Genomic DNA, 18,829 nt, shown 5'->3' with positions numbered 1-18,829 from the left:
TGTAAATAAAAGGCAGTGAAAAAAAGGAAAAAATCCCTTGGATAACAATTTAACCATATAAACTTTACTTAAAGAGACTCATCATTCACATATATCTACCCACTCATTCAACGTATCAGCTCTTTGCAAGATTAAGCCACATATATAAAGGAAAAATACTCCACTGAATAAAAAGCATATGACATAAATTTATTTTGCCTAATACAAAAACTTCACAGGATAAGAAAACACAACAAAATCCCATCCGTTGGTGCACAATGTTAAAATTACAATTCATAAAAATTCATCATACAATACGCTTGAAAATATAAAGAGTGAAAAAACAAACGTTAAACCAGACAATTTTTGTCTTAACTGGCTACACATCCGTTTTGGTATTCTCTCAAGAACATGGGCTAGAGCTTTCTGTACTTTGCTTTTTAGGCACCACTGTTCCCAAGTCAGATTGTGTACAAAGATGTAGCGTCAATGCGTTTCGATGGAGAAGTCTTTATGGGTCCATCTTTTTCAAGACTGTGTGAATACACACTCTGTTTGATTAATTTTTCATGCGATAACCTTCATGTATATAAGGGGGAGAAAAGAGGGGGTGAAGGCCTCCCTTATTGACGGTTGTTTGAAATTATTAACTTTCAAAAAAACTTATTGGTAGTTACATATGGGTCCCAGAAGGCCTTATTAAAATCTTCATTTCTGGACACTACCTGCCTCAAAATCGGCTCCTCTCGTGCTGTATAAGAGATTGGATGCTTGATTACGGTCTAGGAAAGACATGGCTTGGTAGTTCGGGCTGGACTGTTCCCATGAGGCACAGGGTCAAGGCTGATTTGCATATAGCCAGTGTCTGACCTAGGGTGGTGTGGAGTGCAAAAAAATGATGGATTTAGGCCCAGATCTTTGTACTGGGGTGAATGTAAGACATTGTTCTGCATTCTGTCCATCAACTGTGTTTTTTGCAGTATAAGAGAGAGGCACCCTTCTGATGGATCGCTGGGTCCTTGTACTCCCAATGTAAATGAAACCCACTAGGGGTATTCTTCTCCGGATACACTATTTTCAGTGGTCCCTTTATATTAATTAACGGGATCCGTGAGGCAGGACGAGCGGCAGCGTGTCTTTTCAATCTATGCGGGCAGGCTCAAAATACACGTTGGCCTGCCTCCGGTTAAATACTCTTTTTAGGAGGTCCAAAGTTATAAATAAAAGGCAGGACATGTGCTGTTGAGTCCGGTATTTCCTGGCAGTGACAAACCGCTAAATTCGTTTTTCACTGTTGGTGTCTTCCTCCTTCCATAGGCTAGCTTAGGGATTCATTCAAATACCTTTAAAGATGTAATTCCTGATTGGAAAGGAGTAGCTACTTCATGTTTAATATCTTTGGAATGTTGGCGAGAAGTCCTCTTAAATGGTCAAGCTGGATTTGACATTACCATTTTAGAAATGCTGCTTTTAGAAAGTTGACATTACTCTGCCCTTAACTTTGCTGTGTGTGCCTGCAGCCTGTCTCCAATTCACATCTTTGCTGGGGAACAGCTACAGTTTGTGCATTCCCTTTAGAAGGCCACAACACAGGATGGGCTGCTGTGACTTGATTCCTCTTCCTACCCAGGTATGCCGATGTATGTAGATGAAACGGTGGCTCACGCATCTGAATAGGCTGTTTACTGTCGGGTCTGTCTACCCCGGTTGTATGACGATCCATCGTACACAATCTCATCGCGGGAGTTCTCATCGCGGCAATTACATCGCAACTTCCTTCACATCGGCAATTTTCTCATCGCATGCTGTTACTACGCAAATGCGGCCATTTAATTACATAGCGTTTCACATCGGCGACTTTACATCGCGTGACATGACAACGCGATGTTTGAGCCCACACATTGAAAATCTTTTCAGCCAATGCGTGATCCTGGATTCTTCTTCTCCCAGTCCCTGCAATAGTTCCGATGGGTAGATCATTTTCATGACAAGTTGTTGCTTCACGCTTCTGCTTGATGTACATCCAGCAGAAATTAAATTAAGTTGGAATCTGGTGATTTTATACAGGGTTTTACCGCGCCCTTCTCGGCCATGATGAGGCGCTAATGCACATGCAATCCAATCTTGCCTTTAAATCAAATCGAAATGTGAAAGGAGGTGACCGGCTTCACCCGTGATAAATGTCACGCCATAAACGACACATTATTGTAAAATAATGTATGTCTACCCCCTATTCACCGTTATTTCAATGTTTGACGAAATCAGCTTTAATATTGCATTTCAATGTGCAGCAGATTGGTTAATGGAAGGACGTCCTCCGTCACTTCCTTTCTTACTTGCATTTATAGCGTGCAGTTGATAAAAGGAGCCACATAATGGCGGAGCCACCTGTCATTACATATTAAGGATGTTTTTGTTTTTTATCAGACAGCCTTGGTCTAAGTCGATTGAAGTGCTTGCTAAAAGACAAAGTACATAGGTGCAACTGCAGGCTAGAGGGAAAGAAAATGAAATCATTTGCGTGCCACTGGTTCTCGACATTCATATCACCTCAGCACGGTATTTCCAGCAGAAATTGAATAATGTTGAGTTATAGCAAAGGCAGATACAGCTCGCAGAGAGCATCCATTCTGAGGTTGCTCGATCTGAGTGGGAGCACTAAACATGGTTTCCAAATTAAAACTGATAATAACAATATTGCTCTGACATAGAAGCCATTTTTTAAGCAGTAATAAATAAATTTGATTTATACTGCATTCCTAGCTTTCTGGTCCTCTGTACTGGGTGGGGTGGGGTGGGGTGGGGTACAGTGCGCGGCGGCAGAGGGGGGTGGCCTCTGTTTCCCTCGTTTTTCGTGCCCTTCTGCCCTGAGTTTCCCTCGTTTTTTGTGGCCTTCTTCCCTCTGTTTTAATCGTTGTCCCCTTGTTTTTCGTGCCCTTCTGCCCTCTGTTTCCCTCGTTTTTCGTGACCTTCTGCACTCCGTTTCCCTCGTTTACCATACATTCATCCACCCATCCATGCATCCATTCATCCATCCATCCACACATCCACCCATCCATGCATCCATACGCCATACATGCATCCATCCATTCATCCACACATCCATACGCCATACATGCATGCATCCAGCATCCATCCATACAGCCACCCATTCACCCGCCATCCATTCATCCATCTGCCATACATGCCTTCACCCATCCATGCATCCATCCGCCTATCCATGCATCCATCCAGCCATACACCCATCCATCCATCCATCCATCCGCCATCCATTCATCCATCCACCCACTCACCACACACACACATCCTTCCACCCATGAATACATAAAAAGTGTGGCGACTTGATAGGAGGCTCGAACCCTGGGTGCCAACACCAAAGTCGGCAGAGCTATCCGTTAGCCACATCCTCGCACTGCCATTGATGCGGTGATTCTAAGATATCAGTTAGCCCGTTTCCGTTTTAATTATAAAATCTATGTCAGTCTGTTTGCTATCAGTTAGAGGTTTCCGTTTCTTCTTTTCCGTTTCTTTTTTTAGGAAAGGCGCATTAGAGGTTTCTGCGCATTTCCTACAACTGTGTTCTGCTGTAACTCTCGTGTTTAATAATGCTCTGTCCCATCAAGAGACGGGTCTGCAGGGGCAGCGCCTGAATGCACCTGCCCTGCTTCGAAGCGCTAGTTCTACCACTGCCGTGGTAATATATGCACATCTGTCTCTCATAGCAAGATGATAACTCTCGTGTTTAATACGTGTTTAATAATGCTATTTAGCTTACCTTCAATTTACTGAAATAAACTTAATTGCCATTTTACAATTTCCATTTTATGAAAACAATTCTGCCGCATATGCACTGATTAAATGAACTCTCGTGTTTAATAATGCAATTTAGCTTCAATCTGCTCTCCTTAAAGAAACACAATTCCCGATTCACCGATGTATCCCGATTCACGATGTAATCGTTTAACGATGTATAAGGAAATGCGATGCACTTGCATGCGTCCTGATGACATGCGATGTGATGTCGTCTACGATGTAACAGCCGCGATGCAATGTCAGCGCGATGCGATGTATCCGTTGTAAGCGGCGCTTCCCGTCTACCCCTGGCATATAGGACTGGGCTGATAACGTTACTTTTGCACATCAGATGAATTGTTTGGAGTCACCCCAACATCAAAGGCACCTTTGAGCATAAGTACCAAGGCTCTGATCCTACCAAATCAGAACATTAGTCGACCTAGAAAGAACTCCGTTGGAGTAGAGACTGCTGTGCTGAAAGGATTTCCACCTTGCTGTGATTAACTGTTTTGAGGAACTGTTTCTCCTCTTTGCTGTGCTGCCCTGCAGATCTCTGCGTACTGAGAACAAGGACTGGAACCATTTCGCCTGAACCCAAAGTGACTCCAAGGATTTGCTGGCTTGCCTCCTGTTCTTTTCTGAAGTCTCAGGGACACAGAAGACTTACTGCAATCTTGCTAGTGCTATCGGACTCTGGCATCTGTGAGTCCTACCCTTGCCTGAGGTGCTCCCTCTTGTCCGGGGCCTCAGAATTGGGTTCTGCAGCTGATTTCTGCTAAACCCAACATGTTTATTTGTTTATTCATAAACTTTTATATAGCACAAACCTGACCCAAGAGGGTATCTGAGCGCTTTACATTTAGGATTGTTGCGTTAGTTTCAATAGCATAGTAAGGTAGAGTACACAAAAACAATGTTTCGAGAATTCGTAGGAGGGAGGGCATCAGCCATGTTGCTAAGGTCTCAGCGTTCAGGGAAACCAGTTTGAGTTGATTTTGATTTGAGAAGTTTTTATAGCGCTGGCCAGACCCGGAGGTATCAGAGCGCTTTACCAGAGGATTTTTCCATTACAAGGTACATCTAAAAAGTTTTATATATCGCTGGCTAGCCCCTGAGGTTTTAGAGCGCTTTACCAGAGGATCATTGCATTACAAGTTACATCACTTACAATAGCATAGTAAGGTACAATAAACAAAAACGAAGTTGAGCGAATTCGTAGGAAAGGAGGGGAGGAAAGAGCCATGGCAGGGAGACGAGGAAGAACTGTGTCCAATGTCCGGCTGGGTAGGTGACGGTTGAGGCGGAAACCAGGGCCAATCTCCTCAATAGCTGTCTAGCAGCTCCACCAGGTATCAGCCATGTTACTCAGGTCTCAGTTCAGCTCCTGGAGAAATGAAGCCTAAAAGTCAGTCCCTGGTTTGGGGGCTCCTGGCCGAGCTCATCATCTGTCGGCCCTCTTAAAGAAATCCTTAGTGAGATACATTGGTTAACTGGTTACGAATCAACAGAATTGGCAGATTGCACCCCAGCTTGGTGCCATACAGTAGGGATTGAAATGAGCTCAGCACCCACCCACTGTCCCCCCCCCCCCTCCCCTTCCCACCCATTTTGTCTTTCTTGTGTCTTTGCTTGCTGGACTTCAAAACCATACTGGCCCTTACGGTTGCTCTACCCCACAAAAACTGTAGTGTGTCTTTGAGTGCGGCTGCGCAGTCCCTATGGGGCTCGCTCGTATGCATGGATACAGATCAAGTTATCAGCATTACTCCGACCATTGCATACTATGACCTAACTTCTATTACTCACACAGGAGTTTATTCTGAGAATTAAAAACACTTAAGATGGAATGAAGAGGTTAGTATTAAGATCATGGAAGAGTGTGAACAACTTTCTGTACTCTGCTTTTAAATCAATTCTAACGTTCGACGCAGCATTGTGTGCGAAGTAGTTGCCAGCAGGCCTTTTTCTCACTTGAAACAAGGGCGCTACAGAAAACCAGAAACAGTGCTCTTAATGCAATAAAGAGTCACCCTGAATCTGAAGTCTTTCTGTCTTAACTATAAAATCGCACAAACTAATTCTAGATGGGCATGTTGAATTGAAAAACAACTGTGTCTTCAACATCTCTGGTGCATACTTCACTTTGCAAGTAAAAGTCGGAAATCTAGAAAATTTGGGGCACTAGTTAATAGATAAACTAATAGAAATCTTTGCCTAGGCTCCGCAAACATCTCAGAGCAGGAATGGGCAATATTTTTGGCAGGCCACTTCCAGGCGGAGGAGATAAAGCCTTGCAGATTGACCAACATGTATAGGGAGTGGCCGGTTAATCTGCAAAGAACAAAGAAATATCTTAAATGAAGATCTCAACATTTCATCTACAAAGCTGGCCAAAATATTAACTTAAGCTTGATCGGACGGAGACTGGGGTCTATCACAGGCCTTGTTAAAAAAAGAACATTCCTTTCTGGACTAAGCAGTTAGTTAACCTGTTTGAATATAGCATACGTAGCTCAACCATACTCGACTCTTGGCGCGGTGCAGTTATTTAACCGATACACAAGACTGATTCCAGATAAGCCCCATGCAACTACAGGCTGATTGCTCCAACGGATACTGAGGCTAAGTTGTTCGCCAGTTTGGTGCTTGAACATCTGAAAAACTGGGCCAACTCAAAGGACCCGATGCCAAAAAATCGAACTGGTTTGTGGCTAACTCCGGCACATTGACTAATGTTCTAGCCTTATTCATCCTCATTGATAAAGCAAATACTTCTTTTAAGGTGCTCTTTTGCTGCTTTGTGGATTTCAAAGCTGCTTTTGATCACATGCCAAGGGAGGCTTTATGGGCTAAATTAACTAAATTGGAAATTCCGTCCAATTTACTGAATCCCATCATCCAGCTCCATCCTAATACTTGGATTCAAGAAAAGAAAGGTTCTGGTTCACATCTATCCAGAAAAATACCGACGTTCAGAAGGGTAAAACAGGGATGTGTTTTAGCCCCCTTGCTTTTTAACCTGTTTCTATCTGACCTTTCAGCAGAATTAGTTGCAATAAATAGCCATGCTCCAAAGATCGGTGGTACACACATCAGCAATCTCCTATGTGCTGATGATCTTGCTCTCTTCAGTCATACGAGAGTCAGACTACAGCGCCTGCTGAATGCAGTATATAGGTACTCCACTGTGAACATCTTAGATGTTAATCTAAAGAAAACTCAAGTAGTGATATTCGGCAGGAAGTGTTACAGAAGTGGCTTCTCATTGTGCAACAACCTTCAAATTTCGATAGGTAAAACGTATAAATATCTGGGGTTCCTCATTGATTAAAGAGGCTCTTTATTAAAACATTGTAGCCGAATTGCCATGAAAGCCCTGGCACTTCAAGTCAGTCTCTCCAAACTCGCTAAAAAGTGACTGGACCTTGCTTAGCGTCAATGATGGAGGTATTGCGGGCCCAGAAAGGTCCCACCTTGTTGTACTGCTATGATATCTCTTTGGGCACGCTTAGTAAGTGAAGTGTGAAGTAGTGTGGCTCACTGGTTAGAGGCGGCAGACCCGAGAGCAGAGGACGGCCCGGGACCAGGGTACGATTCCCGGCGCGGCAGGTTTCTGGACCAGGGTCAGCGGACTCGATAATTCTCTCGCCTCGGTGCCCACTCTGATCAGCGATCACACTCGGCAACTCTGGGCATCAGCTTGCCTCATCTTCACTAACGGCCCCACCAGACCGCCGGGGACGCCTGGTCTCACCCTGGAGATACCCATTAAGGGACCATCTCTCAGGGAAGCCAGGAAGGGTTTCGCAGCGGTCGAAGCGCCTTGGGACCCTCCGGGTAAGTAGTGCGCTATATAAATGCCTATACATTTACATTTACATTTATTAGTACTGCATTCAACCAACATGTGACTAAAATCTATAAAAAGATGGCGCGGTTACCAAAAACTTTGTCCGCTGCCCAGATTTGCCTGGAGTTTGGTCTTGTAAATTATTCTTTACAAAGTGTGGGGACCTTTGTTAACCTGTGCCACAAGCTGAAGCAGGCATGCGCTAGCTTACTCGAGTCCCTGTTATGGACTGACACTATCATCAGTAACCCCGGTGGGTCATACAATCGATTTATTTTAATGAATGCCTGCTAATATTATCAGCAAGTGAACTGTGGGCCCTCAACCCAAGTAAAGAAGCTTTTAAAGTAAGAACCAAGACGCGAACTCAAGTGTGCTCCAGTTTGTCCAACCGAGAGACTTTAGTGAAACGAATGCACGCATGGGCAGTAATTAAATATTATCTGTTGGCCCGCCTCTGCCTCATCTTTCTTGCACGTATTCTATACATTTAAAACAGAGATTTTTGGCGCTTAGGCTGGGTGAGTGGCATTTTTAAAAACCTATTCCTACCTGGCGGCGTACCTCAGGTGAGGTGGTGTGTAGGGGTTGTGGACAATCAGAGGAATCTGATGCATGTGGTATGCCTCTGCCCAGCACTGTTGGACTTGCGTAGCTCAAAACTGAAGCCTGAGTGGAACAAACATAGGGTCCGGACCTGCAAGAAGGGTATCATTGCGGCCTTGAATGCAGCAAATACGGCCCTAAACATTAGGTTTACGATCTTTATCCATCAGGCATATAGCAATTTTAGGCACTCCATTAGCATTAATAAAAACATTATAAAATAAGGTGGTCACAATAATCTGTTGTGCCAGCAACATGCTATTCATTTATTACTTTACTTATAGGTTCTTTTACCACTTTGCAATTATTTGACCTTCTGGTCTTGAGGGACTGTGAACATGCACATACTTTAAATTAACCTTGCTCTAGTTCTGATATTATGGCTACCTCACTTTAGAAGGGACTTTTCTTCAAGTGTATATTTTAATATATAAATGTTATAGTTTTTGCTTGGGATAGGACTAGTGAAGCGTAAATAGTTTAATTGCTGTTTCTTGTTTACTTTAATGACCTTATCTATCGAACAATAGGCCACCAGTGGTTGCCTTTGATGAGCTCCATCTTAATTACAATAGCACTTTAAATAGGATGTCTTTTTTAAACTTTTACCGTATGCTAGTGGTTGGAGATCATGTTCTGCTTATTTGCACATGGGTCTTATTATTTTAAAATTCAATTTGCACTTGCACGGTGATTGTTATCCTTTTTAAAGGTTATAAGACTCAAGTTGTAGTTATTGTATTTTTTTTATTTTGTACTTGTAATGTTAGTCTAGATAACTCGTATGAAAGAGAGAGACCCGGTACAGATTGGCAGTATTTGTAAAAGGATTGTCCATTTAGGTTGATTACTCTCTGCCCTCAGACAATTGTGGTTAATGCGACTAGTAGTTCAAATTTAATATAACGTTTTAACCATGTAGTTATGTATAATTTTAAGTATAACTATTTATTGTTGCTTTGTTATGTATTGTATGTTGCTTTTAAGATCCTGGAGATCAAATAAAGCTTACTCACTTATATGTTTTTCAGTCTTAAAACTTCTGATTTAAGCCATTGATTGGGTAATGAATTCAGATAAAGGTACCACATTTCTTTCACCCAACTTTTTAGCATACATTTCACTGATTATGTCTTTCTCGGATACTCCAAGTCTTCCATCCTAGACAATTCCTTCCCTAGAGTTCTGAGTTCACTCTTTGTTACTTCTATTTGTAGGGTCTGCTGATCAATTCTCACCGTTAGGTTTTTACAAACAGAATACAGTTTCTTCCTGACCTCTTTTGCCCATTTTAGGTCACTATGGTGGATCTCATTTTTGCACCATTGTGATACTCTCGGGACCTCTCCTGTACCCAATTTTTTCCAAATTCTTACTAGGGCCAATTGAGCCTGTACATTCTATGATGTCATACCCATCTATAATCTAATTGCCTGGATCATAGATGAACCAGGTAATGACATTGAGGATTGTATGCATTTCCTTCCTCTACATCACATCTATTTTTGCCACTTAAACAAAAGACTTCTGCTCCATATTGTACTGGGGGGGATGGTAGGCATTTATCCTTGGTCTATTGGACTTTTCCCCATAAATTCAATTACATTTTTTCAGACCACACATAAGGGGCTTAGCTTTCTGGGCCTCCAAAAGTGTGTACCACTTTAAGGACTTATCGAACCAGACACTAAGATATTTATATTAATTCACAATTTCCAGTTTGTTTGGGCCCAAATACCAATTAAACCTCCGGTCTCTTATCCCAAAATACAGAATTTTGGTTTGATCCATGTTTACAGTTCAATCATTTACCTTCCTTTGTAAGCCAACTTCTGTCTGATCAAGGATTACTAAATCATCAGCATAAAGTAAACAGGATAATTGTTTCCCGTTCATTTTCGGACTTTCACTTCTATCTCCTTCCAGGATGGTGGCATATGTGCTACAAATATGGCAAAAAGTAGGGGGGAAATACGCAGCCCTGTCTTAGGCCATTAGTAATAGCTATTTTCGGAGTCAAAGACCCTCCGTACCCTTAATGATTTAATCCCAGTTCTGTGTGTGTAACTCCTGAGTTACAACCAGTAGTCCTTCTGGGATATCATATTTTTTCAGTGTCTCCCAAAGACATTTCCTGTCAACAAGGTCAAATGCCGCCCGGAAGTCTACAAAGCAACGGTACAACTTCCCTCTTTGCTCCATTGACTTCTGCGCCACCGCCCATAGGGCGAAATAGCGGTCAATCGTAGAGTGTCCTTCCTTAAAGCCTCCCTGTTCCACAGGTTCGATCAACCCTTCCTCCACCCAATCCTTCAATGTACCCAATATCATTTTGCCAAAGACATTCTCACCGACATCCAACAAATGAACCAATCTATAATTCTTCGGGGCTTACATATCTCCCTTCATATGTATTGGTCTTACTTTTATCCTCTCCTATTTTTGGTGATATTACTGAAATCTGATATGGCTAAGAACATATTGGATAGGAATTCAGCACACCAGTTTAACTGAGCGTTTATTATGATAGCGGGGAGATTACTGGGTCCTGCTGCACAGGTCAATGTTAGCTTTGTTATAGTATCCTTTACGTTTTCTAAGTACCCCTCCCCAATGCATTTTCTCACCTACTTCAGATGCTTCACTTGTCCCATGCAGTTCACTTATGTACTCTTCCCATGCTGCTTCTTCCACTACACAGCTCATAGCCCCAGGGGGCTGTCCCGAGGCTTCTTGTATCCGCTTCCAAAAATTTTGTATGTTTTTTGTTTCAATTGTTTCCAGCAGGATTTCCCAACTTTTCTCTTTAAAAATTCTCTCCTCATTCCTAACTAACATTCTCAGTTTATTCAGATTTAGCAGTCTACCCTGGATATATCTTTGTCATCTCTCTTCTCTCCTTATTAACCTTTTCTTATTCATACATTCCAAATTGAACCACCTTGATCGTTTCCCTTGTGTTAATTGCTTGTCAACGGGGCATACTTTCCTATTTTTTTATTTCTACTCTGAGGCATTGTACAACAAGTGCAATTTTTTCTGCAAACCATTCCACTTTCTGTCCCTTAGCGATTTCCAAGTTTAAAATCTGTTGGAAGTCAGCCTGTTTTTCAACATATTCATCTGTGTCGTTGTCAGGCATTTAGGGAGCTGTTAAGGAAGTACCATTTCACTGTGGCTCATAAACCCCCTAAGTAATTCCAGATGCAGAGGTTTATGGTCGCTTCCTTCTCTTTGGATTACTAGTAACCCTTTTACTGTTGCAAAGTTCCATGATTAAGTGCAGCAACACAAAGCCCCGCTGAGCCTTGCTGCAAAGCCACTTGGCGCAGACTGCGCTGCATAATCCAAGGCACAGTGTTTTTAGCAAGCCCAAATTGGTCCCTCTCTCTGGCCAGTGCACCATGACCGCCTGCCTGAACCTAGGATTTGCACTGGTCCTTCGTGATCGCAAGTAATCGTTTGACCGCTTGTAACTACTGAGCGCTATTTACACATTTAATCTTTAAAAATGCATAGCTTGAGTTTTACGTTTTGGATGTTTGTTGTTTTGGTCTCGTTTTACTCAGATAAATATTATCTGTTTCTAAACCTGTGTGGAGTCTTTTTGTGTTTTCATTGAGTTACTGTTAAAGTGTTAAACAATACGCCTTGCCTCTTAAGTTGAAACTGACATCTCTGTGCCAAGCTATTGGAGGGTGAACACAGGTTAATTTAGGGTGTGTATCTGATTTACTAGAGTGGTGGTCCCTACTTGGACAGGGTACAAACCTCTGCCAACTAGAGACCCCAGTTCAAACAGTTCAAACCAGAGGGGATAAGTGTTGTACTTTACAAATATTATAACAAAGGCATAGGCCTCTGCACAAAGAATTGCACAAAGAATTGATTAGTGTGCAGCTATAGGCCAAAAATCTGGATTCCAGATACAGTCACACACTCTGGGCTGGGGAACATGACTGTACACCATACAGGGGGCATTCCCTTCCCAAAAGCTCAAGATTTTCGGTATTCTTTGCAACATTAAAATGATTACGATCTCTATGTTTCTCACACACCCAGCACCATTTCTCACAACTCTTTCCTCATTCATAAACATATTAGGGGTGGGAGATATTTAGGCTGATTGATACCACTTGGCATTACCCTAGATATATCTCTGTCTGGTCCGGTGGACTCATTAGTGTCATGAAAAATATTTTTACATTAATGTTCACTGTTTTGTCTAGCTTGTTTCATATCACTTTGTGTTTCATATTTTCCACGTAATCATTTCCTTTTTTTTTCCCTAATATAGAGTTTGACCATGGAGAAGAAGGAATGGTGGCAGGATCCACTAATATCTGACCACGTTTTGATCACCATGGAAAAGGAGGGGGACCTCCCTTATTCACGTATTTACAGTAGATTAAGAAGGCAGACCTGTGCATTTATGGAGCAAATGCACATATCCAAAGATCTCCCTGCAAACTGTGAAAGAGGAGAATGAAACCCATCCTCTGTTTGCAAATTGGGTGACAGCAAAGTCATTATCCAGTGTAAGGGAGATACCAGAAGTTCCACAATGGACCCATCTCTTTTCTTTGAAACCGCAAACTCCAAAGATATGGTGGATGAATGCTCAAACTCCAGTAACTTAGTACTAGATCTGTCCTACGACCATAAGAGATGTGCCAGAAATGTCATGCCAGATCGGTATTCTGACCTTGGAAGTACAGTCACCTCCTTAATGCATCAGTCCTTTGACTGTGGTACAAGAACTAACTCTGAACCAGATCCCTTTTCCGACTGTGAAATTGCTGGTACTAAATCCTTTATATACCAATCTTTGGACTATGAACGTGGAGCAGACAACTCTGCATTAGACGAGTTTTCTAACTGTGGGAAAGTTTCCAGGTATCACTTATTGAAAGAATCCTCTGATTCAGAAATGGGTGGCAGCCACCTCACACTGAACCAGTTTGCGGACTGTGAAAGGGGTGGCAGCCATCCAATACTGAGCGACTCCACTGACTGTGAAAGAGGTGCCAGCAACTTCATACAAGACCAGACTTTGGACAATGAAAAAAGTGCTAGCAACACTGCACCAGACCAGTCTTCCAATGTTGAAAGATATGTCAGCAGCCCTATGGTAGATCAGACATCTGATTGTGAGAGTGGTTCTGGACGCTTTATATTGGATCTGTCCTCTCCGTGTCAACCAGGTACTGCCAAATCCATTAATTCTTTAACACAGAAGGAAGATTCTATGGAGGAAGGCCCGTACACGTGTACTGAAAGCTGGGAAGGTTACAGTTCCTTCATACAGCATGATCATAACATGGAAGAGGAGCATTACCCATTCATGGCAGGCTGGGAAAGTTGTAAAGAACATTGTGAGCTTCTACATCACCCTCTCCCCTTGAGAAGTAGTACTAATGAAGATTACGATAAATGTTTCACTTCAACTGTGGATCAGACTGAACCTAGAATTAATACTCTAGGGCCTCTTCAACCCCCTGTAACAGTTGAAAAACCTTTTAAATGTGGTGAATGTGGACGATGTTTCAGGTTCAACTCTGCTCTAGTGAAACATAATAGAATCCATACAGGTGAGAGGCCTTATGCATGTAACGAGTGTGAAAAAAGTTTCAGTTACAATTCCTCCCTTCTTAAACACAGCAGGATCCACACCGGCGAGAAACCCTATGCATGTAGCCACTGTGAGAAATGCTTTAGCGTCAGCTCTACTCTTATAACTCATCAGAGAATCCACACTGGAGAGAAGCCCTATACATGCAATGACTGTGGGAAAAGTTTTAGTGTGAGCTCCACTCTCATAAATCATCAAAAAATTCACACCGGAGAAAAAGCATTTGTTTGTAATGAATGTGGGAAAGGGTTCAGTAATAAGTCTGCAATGCAAAAACATGAGCGGGTCCACACAGGCGAAAAACCATACACGTGTCATCTCTGTGGTAAATGCTTCAGTGAAAGTTCCTCGCTTGTAAAACACTTGAGGATCCACTCGGGGTTGAAAACCTATGTATGTGAAAAATGTGACAAAGGTTTCAGCAACAAGTCCTCACTCGTAAAGCACCGGAGAACCCACTCAGGCCACAAACCCTACACTTGCAGTGACTGCGGTAAGTGTTTCAGCGTCACCTCCACCCTTCTAACCCATCAAAGAATCCATACAGGGGAGAAGCCCTATAAATGCGAAGAGTGTGGGAAAAGCTTCAGCGTAAGCTCCACTCTTATTACGCACCAGAAGATACATTCTGGAGTGAAAAACATTTCATGCAAGTATTGTGGAAAACTGTTCAACAACAACTCTTCCCTTTTGAAGCACGTGCGTATCCACACTGGGGAGAAGCCCTATTCTTGTGATGAATGTGGGAGGTGTTTTGCAGATGGCTCATCTCTGGTGAAACACAAGAGAATCCACACAGGAGAGAAACCGTACATATGCAGTGACTGTGGCAAAGGGTTCACCAACAACTCCTCCCTTGCAAAACACCAGCGTGTCCACACTGGTGAGAAACCATACTCCTGCACACAGTGTAATAAGCGCTTCAGCCGGAGCTCCCAACTGCTGACGCACTGGAGAATACACACTGGTGAGAAGCCATTTTCCTGCTCTGTGTGTGGCAAGGGCTTCAGTGAAAACTCGTCCATGATTAAGCATCAACGTATCCATACTGGGGAGAGGCCCTTTCCCTGCTACGAATGCGGGAAGAACTTTAGGTACAACTACTCGCTTATGAAGCACCAGAAGATACACATGAGAGATAAAAACTATGTTTGTAATGACTGTGGGAGCACCTTTAAGATGACGAAAAGCCTCATTATATTGCAGGGACTGTACTCTAGCCGGAGCTTCTATCGGTGCTATGACTGTGAGATAGGATCAGCAGCAAAAGTACAGCATCCTCTGAAGGCTCAGAAAATCACATCCAGCCCCACAAACTCTTGAGAGGCAGCATTTCAGCATGTAAAAACTGTGTTGTACATCAGCGCTTTGCGAATTGGCTGGGAAGTTCTTCCTTTCCTGCTTTGCACATTAAGATTCCAAAGGGAGAAATACTGTGCAATCGCAAAATTCTCTGAAATCCGAATTCAAGATGTTAATAATTTCCAAGATATATATTTTAGTCCTAATGTCTTCCAGTTTCTAGAAGATGCTTATTCCTGTTTTCCTCTACTTTTTCAGTTTTGACTTTCACCATCCTCTGCAAGATAGCACTTCTCAGAGCACTTTACCTCTTACTAACCGCCATTAAGTCAGTTAGAGCTCATCTGTCAACGCTTCTTGTGACCTTGTGAGACTGTTTGAGAGAAGCAAAAACAATCATGAGACTCCTAATGAACAACTAATTTATGTTAAACTGCAAGTTCATCTATACATGAAAATCATTGGATAGAGGTGTGTTATTGTTATAACGTTTTATTGAGCGCGAACAGGTTCCAGCAACGAGGCGTCCCGGCGCTAAACTATAACAAAACCAAAAGGGGGAGATGGAACGGAGAGGGCAATAAGAGATTAGGATGGGGAGAAAAGGAATGTTTTGATCGCTTTGCGGAAGGCATCAGATTAGTTATGGAGCGAATGTGAAATGGAAGGGAGTTCCAGAGCCTTGCCCCCAGGACTCTGAAAGAGCGACCGCCCATTCTGCTTAGCCTTATACGTGGGGTAACAACCAAGTTTTGACCCAAGGAGCGTAGGGCCCGCTGAGGGGTGTAGGGCTCTAGGAGTGGACGCAAGAGACCAGGACAGTCAGTCTTGAGAATTTTGAAGACCGTAGTGTTTAAAGACAATCATTAATACTGATTGTACGTTTGATAAATGCACAATTCCTTACTGCCAATTTTTCTGTGTGTTGCTCAGAAAGGTGCCTGGAAACCTATATTGATGCCATGCAGTGGCTGGTTAAAACAATTAGATCAACTGCCCTGGAATCATGAGCATGGGGTATTACTGTCTTGGTAGGTAACACAGGTGAAAGGACCAGCTGTGACAGACCACTATAAGCCTGTGTAACTATGAAATAGTTGCAACACCTGCTTTAACATGATTGCATCAGTGAAAGTTCATACCAGAGATCTATAAACAATTTCTTCATGTGACTCTGGAAATAGATTAAGGAAGATGTGATATGTGAGAATCCCAGCAAAGCCTTTAACAAACTGTCCTAAACAGGTTAACAAGATAGTCTTAGTTTATCACACTACTTTAACCCGCTTAGTGGCAGCAGGTGAAGGGTGCAGGCAAATAACGTCTGAGGGGTGATGATCAGTGCAGTGCCATAAAGATGTGCTTGGCTGCTTCATTTCCGATGATTTATTGTTGACATAGCAAAGATCATATGCAAAAGAGTAAAAGGTCTTTCTGAACGGTATCAACTAGGATTGAGCCTGTGAATCCACTTTCACTGTTGATATCAAATCCCCTTCAATCTAGCAAGAAGTTGTTGAGAAGATCCCTCCCACCCAAAGAGACTGGACTAACCCTGAAAATTTGGCGCCTTACACAATCATGTCTACACTTTTCCTAATGGAAATTGAGAAAAGGTTGCTCACCCCAAGTTACTTGGGATGTGCAATTTTGTCTTTCACTGGGATTCAGCTGAGACGAGTACAAAGTTCTGCAGTGTTGTGTCAGATTTGTAGGATAACCTAATATTACTGAAGTATTGTCTGCTAGTCTGGATGCCTTACCTAGAGTATTAGGTCTATTCTGGAGAGGGCTTCAGCCTATTGTGTCTATTTCTGAAGGCCTCATTGGCAGAAGAAAAAAGACAGAGTGTAGGTTGTCCAGAGCCAGGGTAGTTCAAAGTTGTGCCACACATTAAATGCAAAGATATTCAAGAACTGTTAATTTCTTGAAAAGCCTGTGGTAGGCACAGAGAATAATCAGTGTAAGATTAAGACGAGTATGAAGTAGTCTCACCAGTGATGTTCACACTCTGAAAAGGGCAGACTTCATTTGCCTGGGGACCTATGTCAGATGTCTGTGACGAGCGATTTTCCACCAGATTCCCTGTAGAGTCTCTTCTTAGAGTGAAGGTTTACATCTGTCTGCCTAAACCTCGGTGGCGTCTATTTTAGATTACAGCAGAGTGTACCAGTTATCATAGGACAGTACACATAACTCCACAAAACAGAGTGCCTTTAGGACATGCTCTGCTGCTCATTACAGGTAATGAGTTAGCAAATGCCAAACTATATATTTTTGAGCATATAATATTTGTGGGATTCAAATATATATTTATATTTGCCGTAAATCGTTCATGACACACATCTGACATAGGTCTCCAGGCAAATGATGTCTGCCCACTTCAGAGTGAGAACATCACTGGTGACTCTACTTAGTACTCCGCTTAATCTAACACTGTGATTTTGTGTGTGTGTGTATGTATATATTTGTATATATTTTTAAACAACTAAAGAGTGACAAGTAAGTAAAGGACAAACTCGAGATAATATACGAGGTGTCTTAGAAAAGAAAGAAAACAAACTCATAAGAAAGGGACAATACAAAGTAATTTTAAGAACCCTCACTCACCAACCTAGTGGTGACATGCTTCATCACTGGGTTCCCACTGGCAAGACCTAATGTCTTTCCAGTGTGCTTCAACACCTGTTTACAGCGGAGCTGGTTGTTGTGTGTGTTGAGGGTGTTGTGTGAAGCCAAATTAAGCTAAGTGAGTGCAAAGTAAATAGAAAAAGGTTAAAAAGTGCAGATTCGTGACTTTCAACTATTTTATTAATAGTCCGATTTGCACTGGTTAAAAACAAGTGTGAATGGACCCATAGGTGTGGTCTCAATTATGATAGACCCCTAGTCCATAAAAGTGAATTTGGTCGACATGTTTCTGCTTACGAGGAGCCCGAGTCGCTCAGCTTTCTTCAGGACCTTTAAATGTAATCCTCTGGTGGTGTACACGCCCTAAGGTGCACCCTGCCGTGAGGAGTTTGTGTAAAAAATAGAAAAAAGTTTTCTTTTTGCAAAAAAGTATATTATACTTACAGCTGTAAAGCCGTTTTAGACCCAGGCAGCAATTTTGCTGGAGTCGTATACCTGTAGGGAAAGAAGGTTTCAATAATTAGGAAAAACTGTCCCTAGTAAATACGTTGCTACACCAAACATTACTGGTATGTCCCATCACCCGAACAGAGAAAACACCTGTATGATTAACTAGTCATAGTAAGTGTTTTCTAGCCTTGGTCACATTATCTTAGTAGGCATAAAATATCGGTACAGACTGTAAGAAATGCTATGGGCCACTGAGTCTCAAAATTCATGTGACATCAGTATCCTACTCAGAAAGTTGCATCGTTGGGTCTGTATTGTAAGTGTCCTCAAAACTCATGAGACAGCAACAATTGGCCCAACTGTTCAGAAATTGACAATATGTGAATATTAAAACAAATAACAACAAACTGTAAAAATGCACTAATGTAATCTTTCACAAAAAACGGAGTATTGAAGCCTCCGTAGGTTAAGAAGATATCAAAACCGCAATGGCAGAACGAATGGAAGACCTAAAATTCCCTCTTAAAACTCACAGGAGGCGCATCAATATATGTCCTCATGAGCTCAGAACGCGGTGTGGGGTT

General features: G+C 42.3%; 1 protein-coding gene across 2 annotated transcripts in view; it reads left to right on the top strand.

The window, feature by feature from the left end:
* The window catches only part of LOC147725932 (uncharacterized), a 44,980-nt gene extending 27,328 nt beyond the window's left edge, over positions 1-17,652 (top strand). For both annotated transcript variants that reach the window (XM_086960056.1, XM_086960057.1), the window contains exon 2: positions 12,528-17,652. In XM_086960056.1, coding sequence (XP_086816182.1) covers positions 12,795-15,185 — 2,391 coding nt within the window. In that variant the 5' untranslated portion in view covers positions 12,528-12,794 and the 3' untranslated portion in view covers positions 15,186-17,652. The remainder of the gene's footprint in view (positions 1-12,527) is intronic.
* Positions 17,653-18,829: the final 1,177 nt, after the last annotated feature.

Source organism: Lissotriton vulgaris, chromosome 3_1, assembly GCF_964263255.1.
Source record: "Lissotriton vulgaris chromosome 3_1, aLisVul1.2, whole genome shotgun sequence".
Taxonomy (NCBI): domain Eukaryota; kingdom Metazoa; phylum Chordata; class Amphibia; order Caudata; family Salamandridae; genus Lissotriton; species Lissotriton vulgaris.
The sequence above is the reverse complement of the archived record's forward strand: the minus strand, read 5'-3'. Positions and strand labels throughout refer to the sequence as shown.